Source organism: Trachurus trachurus (assembly GCF_905171665.1).
Source record: "Trachurus trachurus genome assembly, chromosome: 5".
In the NCBI taxonomy this organism is placed as follows: domain Eukaryota; kingdom Metazoa; phylum Chordata; class Actinopteri; order Carangiformes; family Carangidae; genus Trachurus; species Trachurus trachurus.
Window position 1 is genome coordinate 28,682,751 of NC_139896.1, and position 20,548 is coordinate 28,703,298.

Genomic DNA, 20,548 nt, shown 5'->3' on the forward strand with positions numbered 1-20,548 from the left:
AAACAGTAACTGGGTCAAAAAGGTCCTAGTGATCTGGACTGTGTAGGTTTTAAAGTAGCGAGTGTGAAAAATACTGACATATTTTGTCATTCATAATTCCACTGTTGTACATGTTATTGTACTTTGTTTTGGACAATACTTTGTTGCAGTTTTTTTTCCTGAGTCACGTGCATGCAGCCCTGGTATGACTGAAATGAACCAGGCAGCTGAGCTTCAGATTTCATGACAGCACCCCTCTTAAAGGCCCAGTATATGGTTTGCCCACATGTTCTGATAGTCAGACCTCGGTTATGTTAGGATTAGGGTTAGGGCTCTTTAACATCTATATTCTTGAGATGACTGTGCACAACAAATAGGGTTAGGAAATGTATTTTGTATACAGTATCTAACTTTTATTTTTACTTGACTTTGATATTAACAAATCACTGGTGAGTTCCCAAGACACCAAAAAAACTCTAAATCTGACAAACCCATTTGTCTTGCTCACTTGACCAAGAAGCTGACATTTTGTGGTCCATTAGGTTTTCTTTTGCTAGAAAATGGAAAAACGGAAAGGATGGAAATAAACCTGTCAAACATAATTTGGAATTCCGTACACGTAATCTTTTTCCTCTTCAAGACCACACAATCATTGGTGTCTTCCGGTCACCTGTTGTAATCATTAAGAAGCTCTGCCCACAACATCCTGACTATAGTTAATTATTCTACAAAATGATGTGTATATATTTAGATTCAGTTGGTCTAGTGACATCAGCACTGAAGCATCTTCTCGTGGAGAACAGTTTGATGGACAGTTTGTAGTTAACGAAAGTCAGTTTCAGTCCAATGGACTCCACACGCAGGTTTGGGAGGTACAGAGTGGAGAGGGAAGTGCTGGATGAGCAGAGACTGGAAGAGGTAACACAGAGAAAAACACACTCTGACACTCACCCCTCTCAAACTGAATGGCTGAAACAGTCTTTAAGGTAATGTATATTTCATGATTTTGTGAATTTGATTCTCACTGTAAGACTGCTAATACTGTTGATGTAGATGCTCTCATCTTCTTGTCAAGGATGACCCATCTTTATTAAATTTAGACTTTAAGATAACCACCAATGTTAAGACTTTAACTTGTGATTTTGTCTTCTTTAAATCCCTTACAGATGTACGGTACCCAAGCTCAAAAGAAGTGTGTTGAGCACTTTTCCAGTATTATACTGGCTGCCAAAGTACTCAATTTGGGATTATGGCATGCCAGACCTAATTTCTGGTATCAGTGTGGGTATAATTCACCTGCCTCAAGGTATGACATAGTCCGTCATGGTCAAGTAAATATAATCAAAATTTAAGAAACGAGATAAGGATATTGCAGAGACCTTTTTGTCATGCACAAAGGCTTTTGTGAAAGCATTCACTGTCCTTCTGGAGAATATTACATTTTTCAAGAAAATAGCTCAGCATCAAATGTTTGTGTTCACTCCTGTTTCCACAGGTATGGCGTACGCGTTGTTGGCTTCCTTACCACCTGTGTTTGGGCTCTACACGTCTCTTTATCCAGCTTTAATCTACTTCTTTTTTGGAACATCGCGTCACATATCCATAGGTAAGTAGAGGGCCTGTCATTGTAAAATGTCCATCATTACCTTTAATAATGTTTTTTCTTTTATTATGTCCAGGTACATTCACTGTGCTCAGCATCATGGTAGGCAGTTGCTCCAGATACAGATTTTCTCATAACAAATGGGACAAACATCACATCAGGAGAGGTGGACATAACTGCCCGGGACTCATACAGAGTACAGGTGGCGGCTGCTACTACTGTCTTAGGAGGACTTATTCAGGTATGATAACAACATCCCGCAAGAATAATAATGTTTGTTGGTATAGCTGCCAAACTTACGTATGCATTCATGGTTGTTTGTATAGGTGGTATTGGGTTTGGTAAAGTTTGGATTTGTGGGAACGTACTTGTCTGAGCCTCTGGTACGGGCTTATACAACAGCTGCTGCAGCCCATGCTGTGGTGGCCCAACTGAAGTACATTTTTGGCGTCTCACCCACACGGTTTAGTGGTCCGCTGTCACTGGTGTATGTGAGTACTGACAGGTATTTTGTTTTTGTTGATACCACAATACTGATCTGATTGCATTAGCAGTTTAATGTGATAAAAATCTTAAATTGTTAAACTGCAACATCCAAGTGCAATATCTCCACTACAGTAGGTAAGAAGTTTACTACATAATGTAAGAAAGGGCCGCAAGTGCTTTAGCAATCCTAATAGTTTTTGAAGCCCTTTGCACACACTTATTCTAATTCTCCAAACATTAAGTATTTCATTTATCCTACCAACTTTCATTTATCAAAGTCTGTTTACATTTCTTATGAAGTTATCACTTCATATTTGAGAAAATTTTCATTCACAGATGCAATGAGAGAAATCTACAAGACAGGTGCATCTCAATAAATGAGAATATCATGTCAAAGTTAATTTATTTCAGTAGTTAAGTTCGAATAGTGAAACCCATATATTATATAGATTCATTACACAGACTGAAAGTCTTTAATGTCCTTATTTATTTTAATTGTAACGATTATGGCTTACATTTAATGAAAACCAAATTCTCAAAGAATTAGAATATAGTGAAAAAGTTCACTATTGTAACCTAATTATGTCACATAAGAGACCTTAGTCTACTGAACTGACTGCTGATTGATTTTGTAATAACTATTATTGTAAGTGTACAGAATATCCTAAAGAATAAACCAACAAGGTGAGAAACATTATGGATTCAGCAAAGCATGATTGTTTTTATGAATAGCTGAACTGACTTGCTGTTGTGTCTTTATTTTCAGACTCTTGTGGATGTTTGCTCCCTGCTGCCACAGACTCATCTTCCCACCCTCGTGGTCAGTGCCGTGTCTATGGTGTTCCTAATTGCAGCAAAGGAACTCAACTCCTTCCTCAGTCCAAAGCTGCCAGTTCCTATCCCAGTGGAGCTCATCACAGTCAGTTGACACGAGGACACACTCTCTGGACTCACTTTGTGTTTTCACCTCTTTGCTCAGTGCTCTGTTGCTAATGCTGCTGTTGCAGCACTAAAAAGCAGTGGGACCAAGCAGCTGAGTCAGCAGCAGTGTCAGGGTCTCTTTATTTTTGCACTTCACAGCAAAAATTAGATGGTTAATAATTAGGTCCACATCTACAATATGATTTACCAGATTTTTAATGATTAAAGGTTTGAAGTGTTTGTGAAATTTGGATTTTTTTTTTGTAAATGTTTGTGTATATGTTCTATGTGTTGTCTGTGATTCTTTAGATTGTTGGCGTAACACTGATATCAAACTATGCCTACTTGAACAGCAACTACACTGTTTCAGTTGTGGGAGAAATTCCTTGTGGGTAAGCATTTGTACTGATGTTATACTTCTGTTAATTACATATATGTCATGTTAAGTGCTAATTGACCCTCTCGTCCTCTATGCACCAGTTTAAGTCCTCCCAGTGTCCCAGATGTGAGCATTTTTGGAGATGTTATCAGTGATGCTTTTGCACTGGCTATTGTTGGATATGCTATTTCAATTTCTCTTGGAAAAACATTTGCTCTGAAACATGGATACAAGGTGGACAGTAACCAGGTGAGCTAGAATTCACATCGGATCCCTCATTAACGTTTGCTGTTACCATCCTTTTCACGGTTTGTAATTCTTTCTCTGCATTCTCTGTCTCTGTCCTCACTCTGCTGCAGGAGCTGGTGGCACTGGGTCTCAGTAATGTAGTGGGAGGCTTCTTTCAGTGCTACTCTGTCTGCCCTTCAATGTCTCGAAGTCTCATCCAAGAGACCACAGGGGGAAAAACACAAGTGAGTGAACGATTCATTACAAGTAGCTATCAGTCCACATCATTTTACAGTGCAAACATTGTGCAATAGTTGTACTGTAAATATGTTGTGAATAAGACATACTTAAGGACAATTGATAAACTGAAATAATGTTTAATTACATCAGGAATGATATAACACGCTGGCCTCAACAACCTGACCTAACAAATATAACCACCTTATGTAAGACCCATGTTGAAATTCAAAACCCAAAGAAAGCAACAACTTACCTTACAGCAATTCACCAAATGTGTTTATGATCTGCCTAAACAACACACAAAATCAATTCCTAAACACCAGACATAACAGTTGCTAGGCTACCACTAAATGTTAGAGATATGCGCCGTTACATAATTCATCTCTGCTGATGTAATCACACCCGCTGAACACAAACAAACAAACAACCTTTGTGTAACTCTTGCAGATGGCTGGAGTGGCCTCGGGTATAATTGTGTTGGTGACCATACTGAGACTCGGACCACTGTTCCAGGAGCTGCCCAAGGTTCTGCTAACTGTTCACTGATAAACAATGTTTGTGACACATGATAGATTATGTGTGATTTGATTTTTTTTCTTTTCTTGGTGCACTGTGCATCATGTTAAAGTGTGGGTGCTCTTTTCTAGGCTGTACTCGCAGTGATTGTCTTTGTAAATCTGAAGGGCATGTTCAAGCAGTACTCTGACATTGTTACACTGTGGAGGCGCAACAAGATTGATCTGGTGAGAAAGAAGTTACATTATGTTTATTATGCAATTTAAGGGATTGGCAATGACTGTAACAGAATCTGCCTAGGTGATTTTCCTTATCATTGTTCGGTAACACTTTATTTGACGCCTATCTCTATAATGCATTATAACCATACTTATAATGAGTTATAATGCAGTTATAGCACTGTATAACTATAGTTATAAACACTCATAAATGATCATAATGATTTGTAACAATAATCATAACACACTATAAAGCATTTTATCATAACTTATAAGGTCAGGTAATATAATACGTTATGTTAGTACCTCGCTGACAATGCCCAAATCGATAATGCATTATAAATATAGTTATAATGTGTTAATAATTGGCTTATAAACGTGTATAACTATCATTATAAACACTCGTAAATTATTATAAGGTTTTATAACAATATGTATAACACATTACAGAGCATTATAACTCTATTATAATACTTGAACTCATAAGCCATTATAAAATGCTTAAAAATTATGTTACGCGTTTTGTTAAAAGCCTTGTGATAATTTATGAATGTTTATAATGATAGTTATACACGTTTATAAGCCAATTATAACACATAACTATATTTATAATGCATTATCGAAGTGGGCATTGTCAGCAAGTTACTAACAATTATAACGTATTATAATACCTGACCTTATAAAAGTCATGATAAAATGCTTTATAGTGTGTTTTGATTATTGTTATAAAGCATTATGATCATTTATGAGTGTTTATAACTATAGTTATACAGTGCTATAACTGCTATATAACTCATAAGTATGGTTATAATGCGTTATAGAGATAGGCGTCAAATAAAGTGTTACCCATTGTTCTGCTAAACAATGTGTGATGTCATGGTGTCTCCCCAGGTGGTGTGGTTGGTCACTTGGGTGTCAACGCTGCTCCTCAACCTGGATCTGGGTCTTGCAGCATCAATCATGTTTGCTCTCCTTACTGTTATTTTCAGGACTCAGTTGTAAGTCTCAGCTGCACCTCAGTATTGTATTTCTGTCTCAATATTAGTAACTAATATTTGGCTGCAAAATCAGCTGGATAAGATAAAACAATGAACACATCATGAGATTTCATCTATTCTTTTATTCATTTCTTAGGCCAACATACTCTGTTCTGGGAAATGTTCCTGGTACAGAATTGTACTTGGATATAGAGACACACAGAGAAGTAAAACACAATGGAGAGTCTTATATGCAACATTAATCATGCTGACTGCAGCACCAGCTAAGAGAGTTTCTTTATTTGGCAGGCAAAAGAGATTCCAGGTGTTACTATATTCCGCTCCTCTGCTACTGTATATTTTGCTAATGCTGAGCTCTACCTCGAGGCCCTGAAAGAAAAGGTTTGTTGGATAACTTTCATTTTTGAGTCATTTTGTTATTTTTTATAAATTAATTTATAATTTAGTCCATAAAATGTAAGAACATAGAAAAAAACTGTACAAAGTGGTTACTTCAAATTCCAGGGCGAACCCGGAAAATGTATGTTGACTGAAATGATTTATTATCAAAATGGTTTTCTGTCTGTAAGTGAATTAAATACATTTCCTTCTCTTGGTCCCTTTTGCTATATTTTTGCATAATGGTGATTTGTCTTTCTCCATTGCCTTTCTTCAGAGTGGGCTGGACATCAGTAAAATGATTATCTATAAGAGGAGGCAGGAGGCCAAACAGAAACGTAGAGAAAGGAGAGCTGAGAGACGAGCAAAGAGGCAGGCAAAGAGAGAGGTAATATGGAGGAAATGTTCAACATCACTGAGGTGACATTCATTATTTATAGCACAAACACATTAGAAGGACCACAGTAACTTCTCTGTAGCTGTTTGGCCCTTTAGTCTTTTTATCAAAATGTGATTCTACAAACCAATCTACATTAGTGTTATTGTATATTCTTTTTCTGACTATTCCTCAGAGACGAGCACAGAAGGCAGTTACACAGCTGTCTGCTGCACCAGTGTTCTCTGTGGAGGAAGCCGGCTGGAAGGACACATGCATAGATGGGGACGTGACAGACAATGAAGAACAAGACTGGACCGAGCGAGAGAACGGGACAGTGTTTGTCATTCCCACCTCACCCCGAGCACCAGACAGCCACTGTAGATGGGAATACCTGAAAGGAGGAGATCCATACTGCACAAGCTTAGAGTGGATGTCTGAACTGCAAGATGGGGACACCACCACCCTGGGCTCCAGCAGTGAGGACACACTGAGTCAGGACCTGGAGAGAGTTTCTCTAGGTTCTCTGGGCAAGTGGACCTGGGACATTCACTCCATCATTCTTGACTTCTCCACAGCTAACTTCATTGACACAGTGGCAATCAAGACTATGAAAAATGTAAGTTGTAAAGGTACAGAGAATATAAGACATGACTGAAGTGAACACGTCCTACTTTCACATCACCCAGTGTCAAATCCCTTTACTAAATGATGCAAGTGTGACTTTATTACAAGATAGACAGCCCAAACATAAAGTTTGGTGCACTGGTAACTTTTGATGATGATGATGATGATAATGATGATTATTATACTGACAGGTTTTCCAGGACTTCAGTGAGATTGATGTGGATATCTACATGGCTGGTTGTCAGGGTAAGTACAGACCTTCTCACCTCACTGAGGTTATGAAAAGGTTGTATTATGTTTGTAATACACATTATCTGTTCTTCAGCCTCTGTGGTGGAGCAGCTGGAGCTGGGTGAATTCTTCTCCGATTCAATAACTAAGAGACATCTTTTTGCCTCCGTTCATGATGCCGTGCTCTATTGTCTGAACCACAGAGGAGCAACTTCCTTCAACAGATGTGAGCCATCAGTGGTGAGTGTGATCATCAGATGACATTTTCTTTGCACAGTCCATAGCCTACAGTAAGTAACTACAGTGACAAGGACCTGTTTTATCATGTCAAATTAACCTCACAATTTGTTCTCATTTCAGGACATGCACAGCAGCACAAGACTTTAAGGACTGAAGCCAAACAGGAAATCCAGCCCAGACTATGGAAAACCATCAGCTGAACATAACACAAGCTAAGAACTTGTATTTGTAAATCAGTTTATGCACTGAGTGAATTGCAAAACAAATCACTCACATTGATATTTATACATGTTATCTTCAAAGTATGTAAGAGACAACTAAGTGAATTGTGACACAAGCTTAATTTAACTTTATTCCATGAAGGAGAGTCTTACAATAATAAATTAAATGAATAATAAATGAATACAATGAAAGATCCAAACAACTGTGCATTTTAATCTAAGAATCTGGTGTAAAATAAGGATGAATTCAAGGAACAAAAACAAGGCAACATGCATCACACTGAGAACGTGTGAGCCTTTTTTGGTAATGGCAGCAGTAACAAGGTAGGACATTGAAATGTTCACAGCAGCCATTTCAATCTTCAAGTGCAATTTTTTGCTCATAGCAACAGCAAAACCTGTGAAGCTAACACATGCAAAGGAATGTTTTTTTTTTGTCTCAACTCCTTTAAAGAGTTCCTAGTGCAACATTCCTAAAATGGGAAATAATAATTAGTCAAAAAATAACAGGATAACAATATCCTAGCAACATTTTACCAAAAGCATCTCTTTACAGTTGCATAAACCCACTGTGACCTCATTCCCTGAATAAATCTTTTGCTCTACATACTGGTCACAGTGGGTGTTACCAAAATCTTTGTGCACAGGACCGAGGAAGGCTAGGTAGATTGTTTTTTTGTTTTTTTTAATTTTGGTGTATGAGCTACAAGTCTTGATGGATATCGCGACTCTGTATGTCAGGGTTCAGAGTCAGACCTTCATCCTCCTCCTCCTCTGGCTGCTGTGACACCAGCTGCTGGTAGCGAACCTGCCTCTGGTAATCCGGATCAATGTTTATCCATTTATTGGCGACCCACTTAGTGCCATGGGTGACCACACAGCCTCCATGTAGGGCATATTCATCCTGCTCCCCCACCCAACCTAGTGAGGTGAAAAACAACTCATTTAACTGAAGTTAGCAACATCCTTGATGAGATTTTCGTTTTTAAAGGACATTGTGGCTTTCAAACACTGAGTGGTCCAGATGAGTTAATTGAATAGTTCCACACACACCCCCCCCCCTCCCACAATTAACATGTAGGTAACTGTTGCTTTACATGAGCCACAAATCAATCTTAAACACATTATATATCTGCTGCTACCCATGGTAGTTTGAACCATGTTGTGTTTATGCATTGCGCCTGCAAAACATGAATATTTAACTTTAAATGACAAGTTGAATTGAACTGAAATGCTATTCCATTGCTATTTTAGATGTAGTTTTTCTATTTTCATTACAGTTCATTACTGTGATAAATTAGCACTTGAATAATGAGAAAATAATCATTAAAACGGAAATTGCATTGGCATTCTTGAAGGGATATTCCGGCATAAATTTAACCAATGGTCTAACACACTGTGACAGCGAGTAAGTCCCCCCCCCTCCCCGAGAGACAAAGTTTACCGACCGCTAGCTTCTCTATTGGAGCAACTCAGCAAAGACTACATGATAGCAATACACTGCTGTTGATTCCTACACCAGCAAACCGCCATTAAAAAAGCCACTCATAGCTACAAATAATGCTCAGAACAGCACCAAACTTCATCAACAGTACAAACAGGGTCCTAGCCCATAATACGAGACATCAAACATCTGTTAGCTTTGCCTGGACAAAAACACAACTCACCCACTCTCCTCCTGTAATACGTTATGCAGCAACTTTCTGCGTCCACTGACAAAACACATCCGACTCCTGGCAGCACAAACATTCAGTTGCAGTGGCCGTGGGCAGGCATAGCCCACAGCCACACCACCAAATCCCCCCAGCACCGAGACTCATGTGGCTATGAGTGGCTTTTTGATGGTGATTTGCTGGTGGCGGAATAGACAGCAGTCTTTGCTATCGTGCAGTCTTTGCTGAGGATGCTACAGCTAGAGAAGCTAGCGGTCGGCAAACTTCATCTCACGAGGGGGGGGGGTCTTTCTCGTGTCACGGTGTGTTAGACCATGGATTAAATTCACACCTGAATACCCCTTTAAAGGAGAAGTTTAACGTCTACACTATTCACTCTCATGCAGAGAGTTGAGAAGACTCTTCCTTGTGTGGCTATGGCTTTCTTCCTTTTTCCAATTTTCATGCTAAGCTAAGCTAACCAGCAGCCATATTATAGCTATATTTTGTCATATTTCCTGTATGGACAGAGACTGGCATCAATAAAACTTTAAAATGTACTTTTAAAAAAACAGTAGTATAGTAATTTTCTGTGTAATTGCATAATTGTAATTTTTCACTTGAATCCTACCTCTTCCATCAGAAAGGTAGTTGTACCAGAAAACAGCTGTCCCTTTGGTGGGCTTCACCCTCAGGTTGCTCTTGTCACAATTCCTTCTGGTGTCCAAAAGATCTACGTCGTTCTGTATGAGAGACTAGAGCACACACACACACACTCAGCAACACGGTTTGCTTAGCGTCAGGCCCATGCACGTACTGACAAACAAGTGAGCTAACACAGATGTGAGAGACATGCACAGTATGTACACACTACTTTTACAGGGCTCCCTGAAACTTTCCAGACCAATACACAATTACGCACCACTTCATCATAGGTCCTGTTGTCTGCCACAGGGAATGCGGTCTCCCCACCCCCCTCAACAGAGTTCAGGTAGAAGAGAACTGTGATGTACCTAAGTGTGCAACACAAATTTCAATTGACACTCACATGTATGATGCAAACAAACCCTACACATACACTTTGCAAAAAAGTGGCAAGCACACACATTTTTTCCATACTGACAATGTAGAATCACACAAACGTGCCAGTAGTCACAATGGAACACCAATACACAGTTTAGTAATCACAACAGACAGATGAATTTTTCACAGATTTTTTTTGTCAACATCATGCACCTCAGTCATCTTACCTACAAGACGTCTCAAAAGGAGTGGAAGTATTGGCTGCAGGCCGTGTGTGCGTGCAGGCGGTTTCAGGATAGACAGGGCCGCTGTCGTGGTGGGCGTGGTAGTGCCCTCCTTCCTCATAGCGAACCACCTGGAGCGGCTCACTGAGGTCCACTAAGGTGGGTGGGAGCTGGGTGAGACGAGTCACTCTTTGGTGGTGAGAGAGATAAATTAGAAGATCAAACGGATTGGAAAGCCTGAGAGAAATATTGATCGTTTGTCATGCTCAGAGATGACCAAACTTACTTATAGAACCTACACTTCTAATTCATAGGGCAAGAAAAGGCAGGAGCACAAAAATAAAACACAATGAATCATTAGCACTGGTGTGGCCTCCTCACCTCGCCTTGATGTCTTGGAGGACCTGGTGTGCTCCTTTGCCCTGGTAGAGCCAGGTGTGTCTGCTGTTCCTCACCAGCTGACTCCTTTTCACCCCTTGCTGAAGCAGGAAGCGCTGAAAGGCGTCATTGCTCAGAAGCCTGAACTCTTCCAGACTCAACAAATCTGCCCAGGTTACAAAAAATCACCATAAATCCCACTGCCTTTCAGCATAACTAACATGAATGGCTCAATTAAAACAAATGAAATCATTAGAAGGATATTTCAACATTTCGGAAAATGTGCCTATTGCCATAATCCCTATAGTCATAGCAGTAGGTTCATTACCTTTAATTGTCTGTGCATGCTGTTTTGAGATCGGCGGGGCAGAGACGGAGGCTCACGGTATTTCCACGTTTCTCTCATCAAACTAAATACACAATCCAACAACTCAAAATCGCCCTCGTGGACAAGTTGTGACCTGCACATTCACCACGCTATGAAATAATAATGGAACGTTAGCAAATGCATAACCGAAACTACATTTCAGACACGGCTGCTGGGCGGAGTGATTTCAAAAGCTCAAGTAGTTCTGAGTATTTGCTTCATGTGTCGTAATGTTACATAAATATATGATATTATTTCATAGTGTGTGGTGAATGTGCAGGTCACAACTTGTCCACAGGAGTGTTTTGGAGTTGTTGGATTGTGTATTTAGTTTTGATGAGGGAAACGTAGAAATACCATGAGCCTCCGTCTCTGCCCCGCCGATCTCAAAACATCTTGCACAGACAATTAAAGGTAATGAACCTAGCCTCAGTATGTAGTATTGGGGCTAAACTGTACCATCAGATTCTAGATTGCAGCGCTCACTCGCTCACCCCTCCCGTCGGCAAAGTGACGGTGGCCGCCGAGGACAAACACGTTCGCAAACTAGCCGCTAACTGATAACAATATCTTTGACCAATTACTGCCGTTTTTTTTTTATCATTCTTATTTTTTTTTAACACACGTGCAGACTTCCACTCGTGCCTTCAGTCATATTTCACAGCAAAAAGTTACACAGGAGGACAGGATGTGCCATAATCTCTTGTTTATGACAGATAAGACTACAAAAATATACACATCGTAACATTGTATATGATATAAAACTCTATGTACCACTGTATTAATTGCTTTCTCACTGGCTTTGTTGTAAACAAATGCACATGGCTAGGAGGAGGGTTAGCAAAACAGCAGAAAAGCAATTGGAATAGCATAGTTCCTCTTTAATACTGTGTATAAAGTTTTCCAACAAATTATACTCACAGTTTGTGATTATATGTTATATTGTAATGGTATACCACAATTTCTTAAGTATAATTGTGAATAAAGTTGCTCAAGTTTTGCACATCTGCAACTTTTATAATATAACTTTAAGACAGTGTGCAAAAAAAATAGATAGCTATTTATTTGACACCAATAGGCACTGTTGAATAGTCTTGGTTGAAACTATAAGTGGTGAAGGAATGAAGTTGCTTTCTTACCATTCCCATCCTTGTCAGCTTTGAGCCCAGCGTAGATTTCTCGCAGGTTCTCCGGTGTGAGCCAGATGCCGTCCCTCACTCGTGAATGTGTCAGTATCTGTCGGATGTACAGCAGGAGGAGAGGGTGAGTTGCAAGTACCACGGCTTCACTGTGGCTCACAATCCACCAAAACTGACATACACCTCTTGGAGCTGCAACTGTCCATCCTGGTTGAGATCGAGAAGGTTGAAGATCTCCTCTGGGCTGAGATTGAGCTCCTTGGCCAGCTCTTCCTGACCATCCTGCACCATTAACTGACTTTCCATTAGACCCTTAAGCTGGGCCAGCTGCATCACAACACGACACTCATCCTCCGTCAGAAATCCAGGGATCTCTGCAGAAACATATACAAACTCTTGACTCTAGCCTTAAAGACAATTACTTCATCAGTGGCAGCTTTTATGGACCTGCTGAAGCCTATATTATGGATTTTCTTTCTAAAATGTTTGCACAGCATCATTACCCCAGTACAAGTAATGACTGCACACTGTATTTTGATTCATGTTTGGCTGGGTTTTTGGTATTTCTGCTCATTAACCCCTTAGTTGAGTGGTTCCGAACCTTTTTTGGCTCGTGACCCCATTTTGATATTACAAATTTCTGGCGACCCCAGAGACACTTGTGCAGTCACGTGACTGCGGCCGTCAATTAAAGCAGAAGTAAGCGATCCGGTCGTTTTGGCTAACTTCTTGTCAGCCGATGGAGTTAGCAGTCCCCGCCCTCGTCCCTACGTCACCACATTCACGCGCATCCCTTGGCTGCACACACAGAGAGGGCCGCCCCTTTATGCCGTTCTCTCTCCTCATTGGATAAAGGTTGTAGGATACAAGGAAAGTTTTCTCCTCGGCTTACAGCAGAGCAGAGTGACTGACAGACCCGTGTTTCAGACCAAACACTCTATGTAAGTGATTGCCGTCGGAAGATATAACAATTCAAGACTTATATTAACACAAACATTCTGCTTACTTGTGCTTTAAGATGCACCAGCTCAGATATTTATTTTATTGATTATAGATACAGTTGTTTAAGATTGTGTTTGGTGTTTTTAATCCTAATTTTAAAAAGAATAATTAGTTAAAGAGGAACTATCCGGTCTCTTCTCCTCTGTGTTGCTAACCCTCCTCTCCTCCATGTTGTTGGTACAACATGTTGTTTTCAACAAAACCGTCGAGAAATTCATCCATGGAGCGGTGGATAACGTTATTTATCACATACGATGTGTATATTTGTGTAGTCTTATCTGTCATGAACAAGAGATTACGGGTTACGGGGCACGTTTGTGTCGCGGTGAAGGAGAGCCTCCATTCTCCCTGGAACAAGTTAGAAGTCATTTATTTAACCAGCACTATTACTCTGAAGCTGCTTCATTAAGGTACAAATGGAGCTGGAGTTACGCAAGATAGGGTAAGGGTTAGTTAAGATAAGAGTTAAGATACAAGTCCTGCATAGTTCCTCTTTAAAAAAAAATTATCAGAATTTTTTTTTTTAATCAATTACTAGACATTTCAGGCGACCCCATTTGAATTCCAGGCGACCGCACGTGGGGTGGCAACCCCAAGGTTGAAAAACACTGCTTTAGTTGGACCAGAAGTGCAGAGCTGAGAGCAGTTACCTCAGGACATCTTCTTCCTTTCTGATCAATCTCAGCACACATGCTTTATATTTGGGGGATGCTGGAGCTGAGGATCTAACACTGATGTGTATGGTGATGGTGAATGTAACATATGTTTGTTTTCACCAAATGAAAAAACCTTTTTGGCCACTAGAGGCTTCTGCGGGTGTGGTGTACATTTGTTTTGCTCCACGGGTGTTTTGGTTCTTACCAAACAGCAGAGGTTTCAGACTCAGAGTCCTCATTTCATGCACTTTGCCTGGCACTAGTGACACCCTCTGGACATGTCCCACCTGGTGGAGTGATGGTGTGGTTACAAACAGAGGTTGTAAATGGGAAAAAAAAGTGCCACTGATTCATCGTCACGTCACTCACCCGTATTCCCTCGATCCTTGTGAGGAAAAGCTCGCGCTGAAACTCAGGTTTCGATGGCGGACGTCGCGGTTCGGGGCGCTGGTGGTTCCCGCTGGGAGCATCACGACTCTGGCTCGCATCCTCCTGCCCACCACTGATGTAGTGCACGTAAAACAGCAGTGCTATAACATTAATGATGTAAACGTGAAAGAACACCATTACTACCACGAAGTAGGAGCGAGAACACACGCTGCCCTTGTGAGAGAGGCGCTCGCACGGTGGCTGGAGCGGCAAGGTCGCGCTCCCGGACGGTGTCGTGTCCTCAGAATCTGGGGTTTCCTGCTTGTCACTCATAATCCTGGGAGATTCAACAAGGAGCTGAGGCTTTCCTCAGCCGCAAAGTCCATCTGATCTAATCAAACCACAAGATGAACGTCTGCTGGATGTTCATTAGTGTCAGATGTGCTGACTGACTGATGTCCGGTTTGATTAAAAAAGAAGGAAAAAAGAGAGAGAAATCCTCACAGATCACTCAGGCCAGCTTCTTTGCGGCAGAAATGACACTGAGGTCGTTGCGCATTGAAAAAAGACAACTGATGATGCATAGTGAGACTGTCCTCGTTTAAGATGTGAAGTTAGATCGCAGCCGTATCACTCTCCTTTCACCCACAGACCGCAGCAGCGCTGCAGCCTCGGTCGGGGTTGTTTACACTGCAGCAGCACCAGTGAGCGGCAGCAGCGAAGCGCACTGCGCATCACAAACCACCGCGAGCGGAACCACTTTCAGAGGAAAAAACTGGACCACAAACCTGATGCAGTGTCTACTAAAACTATGAGCATTTAAAATGAGCGATGCATTTGTGGACATATTAACAGTGCTGATGTGTGCGCTTTATCCGTCTGTTTAAAAACGCCATTCCCAGTTGACAGTCAACAGCCTGCCTGCTGTGCAATGCTGACCTCTGGTGACCTGCACCAATAACACATCCCATTCCCTAGGTTAACATCAGACCTTCACTATTGGCCGGGATACGCCAGGAAAAATCGAAACTGAATCAATGCACTAATATCCGGATTTCATCATGTAAAAGTTCTTATGTTTATTTTACAAAGTGTACCATGCTCGTCTGATTTCTCTGTTCTCTAAGTTGTTTATCCTTTATTATGGAATAACAGAGAAGCTGGGAGAAATTCTGCCTCTTGATCCTCAATCTCAGTAGGCATACTGCCTGTGTGACTGTGTGTGTGTGTGTGTGTGTGTGTGTGTGTGTGTGTGTGTGTGTGTGTGTGTGTGTGTGTGTGTGTGTGTGTGTGTAAAACTATTGTCAATCTTTGTAATCTTAATAAATACAGTAGTTTTATTTATTTGTTTGTTTTTACTCACTGAATAAACAGTAATCACTTCTAGATTAGTGTTATAAACTCGGGTTAATATAACCTTAAAGGGAAAATGGACCACTATGGATCAGAAAGAGCTTTTTGACCAGGCAAAGAACATTTTGACTGACAGGTCTCATGTCCTAAGTATTGTTGAACTCAGGGAGGAGGTATGGGGTTCCCCTGTGTAAACACAACAGGTTCAAAAACAGTCATTTGTAGCATTAAAGCAGATATCAGTGGAATGTTTTTGTTAATATAAGTCCTAAATAGTCCTATTTTCCGTCAGCAATCACTTACATGAAGTATTTCAGCCTAAACACGAGTCTCTCCGTCACTCTGCTCTGCTGTAACCCGAGGAGAAAATTTTCCTTGTGGGATACAAGTGTTATCCAATGAGGAGAGAGAACGGCATGAAGGGCTGTGTGTGCAGCCAAGGGATGCGCGTGAATGTGGTGACGTAGCACGAGGACCAATTGATGCCTGACAAGGGCGGGGGCTGCTAACTCATGGTGCGTTCAAAGAAACTCGTACTTTGTGTTTTTCCTTCCTGTGAAGTCATACCAGTTCGATCTGGTACGAGTTCACGGGTCGGAAGTTACGAGTGGCCGTTATAGGGAACTTTCACAGACAACAGGATGGTAAAAACACGAGCTACGGGTTACCTGGAACGCTACCAAGTCGTAGTTGTGACTTGAAGCTGTAACTTACGGTTTCAAAAGCCTGCCTTGAACGCAGCATTAGCCGAAACGGCCGTGAAGCTGATATCTGCTTTAAGTGCACGAGCACTTTATGAATGTATAGCTACTTTTTTGCACAGCCTCTTAGCATTCTCTTTGCACATTGATTTAAAAAAAAATATATTTAGGTTGAGTTTACATTGTTTCTTATTGTTTCAATGTTTTTCCTGTCTCAAATGTTTCTGTTGTGTTTTAATGTTAATGTTTTTTTTTTTTTTGTCTTTTGTACAGTGCTGTGTTTCTAGATTTCTGTGATCATATTGTTTTTTTGTTGTCGTCGTTTTTTTTTTATGTTTCTCGTCCATGCAGTGGTTCCCTTGTTTAACTAAGCAAAATCTCTCCCATGGGAAACAATTAAAAGTACTTTGGCTTGACTTTGGATCACAATTTTTCTTCACGAAGGCCTGTTTATTTCAAGTGAATGTGGACCTGAATTTGATATTGACAAGTGTCTTAGCCAATCATATTTCGTTAAATTGTGGGCGGAATAATTTTGCGGAGCCAGGTAAGCGGAAAAACAACCTGCGAAAGTCAGTGAGATAGAGTGTGAGCTAGGATTTAAAAAAAAAAAAAAATAGACCAAATTAAACGACATGGTGAAGTGGTGGACGTTAGTGAAGAAACCCGTGTGGTTGCTTATCCTACCTTTTCGGGAGACACTTGAAATCACCTGGTCCAAGCTAACTTGAGCTACCAGGCGCATTTCAAGCTAGCAGCTACAGCCGCTATCCGTGGCTAGAGGGCAGCCCGCGCTGCTTTTCAGTCTGGATAGCCCTGGTCCAGCCACAACTCTCGGTCCAGCAGGGATCCACGACGTGCTTAAAGGTCCAGTGTGTAAAACGGGAGGAAACCGTGACATCCGGCGTTCAGATTCTACATTGCAGCGCTGCTCTCGTCGGCAAAGTGACGGTGGTCTCCGAGGACAAAAAACTTGAGGTGAAGATCTAAACCATTTTACAACATGTCTGCTTCCTACTCCTTCCAATTTCCTTCTGTCATTTCTTTGGTTTATTTATGAACACGAAACGTGCTCTCTATTTTTTTCTGTTGGTCACAAAAAAATATTGCCTTTCTTCCTAAAAACCCAAACACATTTCATTGGAATGATAAGAGAAACTTGCATGAGCTCTACATAACAGTATTCAAATTAATATAGGCTATTTTTTGTGCAGTCAGATGAGTGCCAGGCAAGTTCCAATATGAGGTGGACTACACAATGTTGTTCTTGTGTTATCTAACTTGTAGACAAAAATATTTATTGACAAAGATCAAAATACTTAAGACAATTGTTTTATAGCTTCTGGTTGTTACAAGATTTGATGTTTGAATTAAGAAAGAGCATTTGATGGAGAGTTCATTTCATTGCATTTTGTAGATATATGAACATTAGGCTATAAGGGCAACACTGCCACCTACTGACTCTTTTTGGTGCAGCAGGTAATGTTTTGTGGCAGCTTTTTGTTGTTATTAGCCGGTCCTGCATCATCTGCCAGGAAAAATTGCAATCAGTGTTTTGATGAGAGTGAAGTGTTGAGCTGTCTGTCAATACATCCACAGCACATGCATCAAGGACACAAGAACAATATTACAAAAATGTACCAGTACATGCAGTGTGTGCAGTGGCCACGGGCATATATTCACTGAAGTCAAAAATGCCGAAATGTCTCAACGCCTTCTGAAGATTTATCAGTTTGAAGTGCCCAAGCACATTTTAACTGATCAGGAGAAGGAGTTTGTGAACGAGGTATAAAGTATCAAACTATTGAAATGCAAAAGTTCTATTCAGCATTCAAACTATACGTTTGGTCAGTTGCCTATAACTATAATAAAACTTATTGACTAGCACAGTACCTGTGACAGTATTTAAATGTTTTGTTTACTTTTTCATCACTAATGTCTGCAAAGTCCTACAAATTGAAAGAAGTCAACCAAAAAAAACAATCGCTCAGCTCTATAGGTGCAGCGGGATCAGTTTGATATACAGGTACACCTTCACGTGCGTCACAGCGGGTTGGGGCTTGCTTCTGCGCTCTGATCCTCCACCCGTCTAGTTAAACTGCCCCAGAAGAAAGAGCCCTATAGACACAGTCGGCAAGCAAGGAAACGTCACTTCCGGTTAGGGCCGTGGGGGAAAACAAACCGTTTTCCCCATACACACTCATGCAAAAAGGCGGCATTTTAAACCTTTGTCAAACGCTTGTTCGCCGTCCTGTCTTAGTTTTAATCACATGTATATGCTGACAAAGAGCTATATATTAGAAAACTCATCACGATCTGGGTCGATTGCTGTCCGTACATCTTAAAATATAAAGTTTTCACAGCCATAGCCTACACCGAGTCAGCAGGGTCGGCAACCTTCACTTCCGGTCAGAGCGTTACACGTTTGGAGAAGATGAACGAAGTTCCGATATAAAAGTTCAGGTTGTGGTTTTTGAATTTATTTGCGGTGCAAAATAATACACAATAACTCAGGCAGTGTCTACGAGTGTCTAGAGCCGGCCGGCGGCGACTAAGAGAGCGTCAGAGCCGTGGGGGAAGACAAATATGACTGACTGTGAAATACCTAATATTTTTAAATGTACGGACAACAATCGACCCAGATCGTGATGAGTTTCTAAAAATATAGCTCTCTGTCAGCATATACATGTGATTAAAACTAAGACAGGACGGCGAAAAAGCCTTTGACAAAGGTTTAAAATGCCGCGTTTTTGCATGAGTGTGTATGGGGGACACGGTTTGTTTTCCCCCACGGCCCTAACCGGAAGTGACGTTTCCTTGCTTGCCGACTGTGTCTATGCTAACATTTTATTGGTTAAAAGGGAGAGCGCTTACATACACGATTTCAGACTGAGGCAGCAACGGTTGGAGGAGAAGTGAAGCGATGTGGCTGAAAATCGTAAGTCATCAATTCGTAATTCGTAATTCACTGCACAGCACACAACGTAACCTTGTGCATAACTTGTCGGTATATTTTCCACGTAATGTAGATATGCTGTAAAATGCCACCAAAAAGGGCAAAGGAGTCAGTGCACATAAGAAGTTTCTTCACTGCCCAGAGAGTAGGTGAATAGGTAGCTGCTAGTGAACTAACAAGCCAGTATAGCCAATTAGATTGAATATGAAAAGGTACTGTGGAGAGTAATGTTAACTGATGTTGGTTAACAATGTAATTGTAATTTATCTTGCATTTACAAGCTAACCGCTGTAGGCTTGGAATAAAATGAATGGATTATATAGTTTTAGTTTAGTTAAGCCTTTTTTTTTCATTTTGCTTAGGTGGTGTGTGGAAATACTTCGGTGTTGCACCTAAGTCTTATATGATAGAAAAAAACCTGATAATTGATAATGACTTTATTTTGGGGTAAAAATATTATAGCAGAACAAGTTGGTTTCATAATTCTGTTTACTCATCAGCCCTCAAAAATAACCTCAGGTTTAACGAAACATTTATATGTATATTTTTCATCCATGAATCATTTATCACCAAAAGGAAAATCAGAAGAAATCCAGAGAAGATGTGCCAGGGCAGGTTGACGGAGAAGCAGCTGGAAACTCAGGGCTTCAGGTGAGGTCTTAAAATTCTACTACAATTAAACAATTATGCTCTGGTGGATTAATTGTAAATTAGCAACTCACATGTTCACTTAGTTGTAAGTTATTATAACATGATGAAAAAAAAATACGTTCTGAAATTGCTAATATTGATTAGGAGACAGTGAGTGGAATCTGACCCGAAAACAAGTCGCTGTAGCAGCACCATGGGGGGTAAGCCATACCAGCATAATCCAAAATTCAGAAGTAGCCTACTGTACAGCATCTCCCAAACAAGGTGTTGTGGTTTCAGACGAGCTGGTACAGTCAGTACTGGCTTCACTACAGTCCAGCCTTGAAAAAGGTTCTGTGTTTTGAATGTGTTAAAGCCTACACCATAAAAAAACAGTGACCCTGACCCTGACAGTGAGAATGACCCTGCCTTCTGTATGAAAGGTTTCAATAACTGG

At 40.7% G+C, this 20,548-nt stretch overlaps 2 protein-coding genes across 2 annotated transcripts; one reads left to right on the plus strand and one right to left on the minus strand.

Moving 5' to 3' along the window:
- Positions 1-825: 825 nt before the first annotated feature.
- Positions 826-7,567, plus strand: slc26a6l1 (solute carrier family 26 member 6, like 1; the record flags this gene model as incomplete). Its single annotated transcript, XM_083972455.1, is given in 20 exon segments — positions 826-965; positions 1,146-1,285; positions 1,475-1,585; positions 1,659-1,692; positions 1,694-1,823; positions 1,909-2,073; positions 2,835-2,987; positions 3,299-3,381; positions 3,470-3,617; positions 3,728-3,841; positions 4,284-4,361; positions 4,484-4,579; positions 5,462-5,568; positions 5,705-5,774; positions 5,857-5,949; positions 6,224-6,334; positions 6,519-6,941; positions 7,141-7,195; positions 7,275-7,420; positions 7,541-7,567. Coding segments are annotated over 20 exon segments (2,424 nt in total).
- A 542-nt stretch (positions 7,568-8,109) lies between these two features.
- On the minus strand, positions 8,110-14,784 carry p4htmb (prolyl 4-hydroxylase, transmembrane b; the record flags this gene model as incomplete). The annotated part of the gene is made up of 9 exons (XM_083971485.1): positions 8,110-8,562; positions 9,925-10,048; positions 10,216-10,306; positions 10,544-10,729; positions 10,922-11,084; positions 12,425-12,521; positions 12,608-12,798; positions 14,288-14,369; positions 14,452-14,784. The coding sequence occupies 9 exons, from the start codon at positions 14,782-14,784 to the stop codon at positions 8,345-8,347; spliced, it is 1,485 nt and encodes a 494-aa protein (XP_083827611.1). The 3' UTR covers positions 8,110-8,344.
- Positions 14,785-20,548: the final 5,764 nt, after the last annotated feature.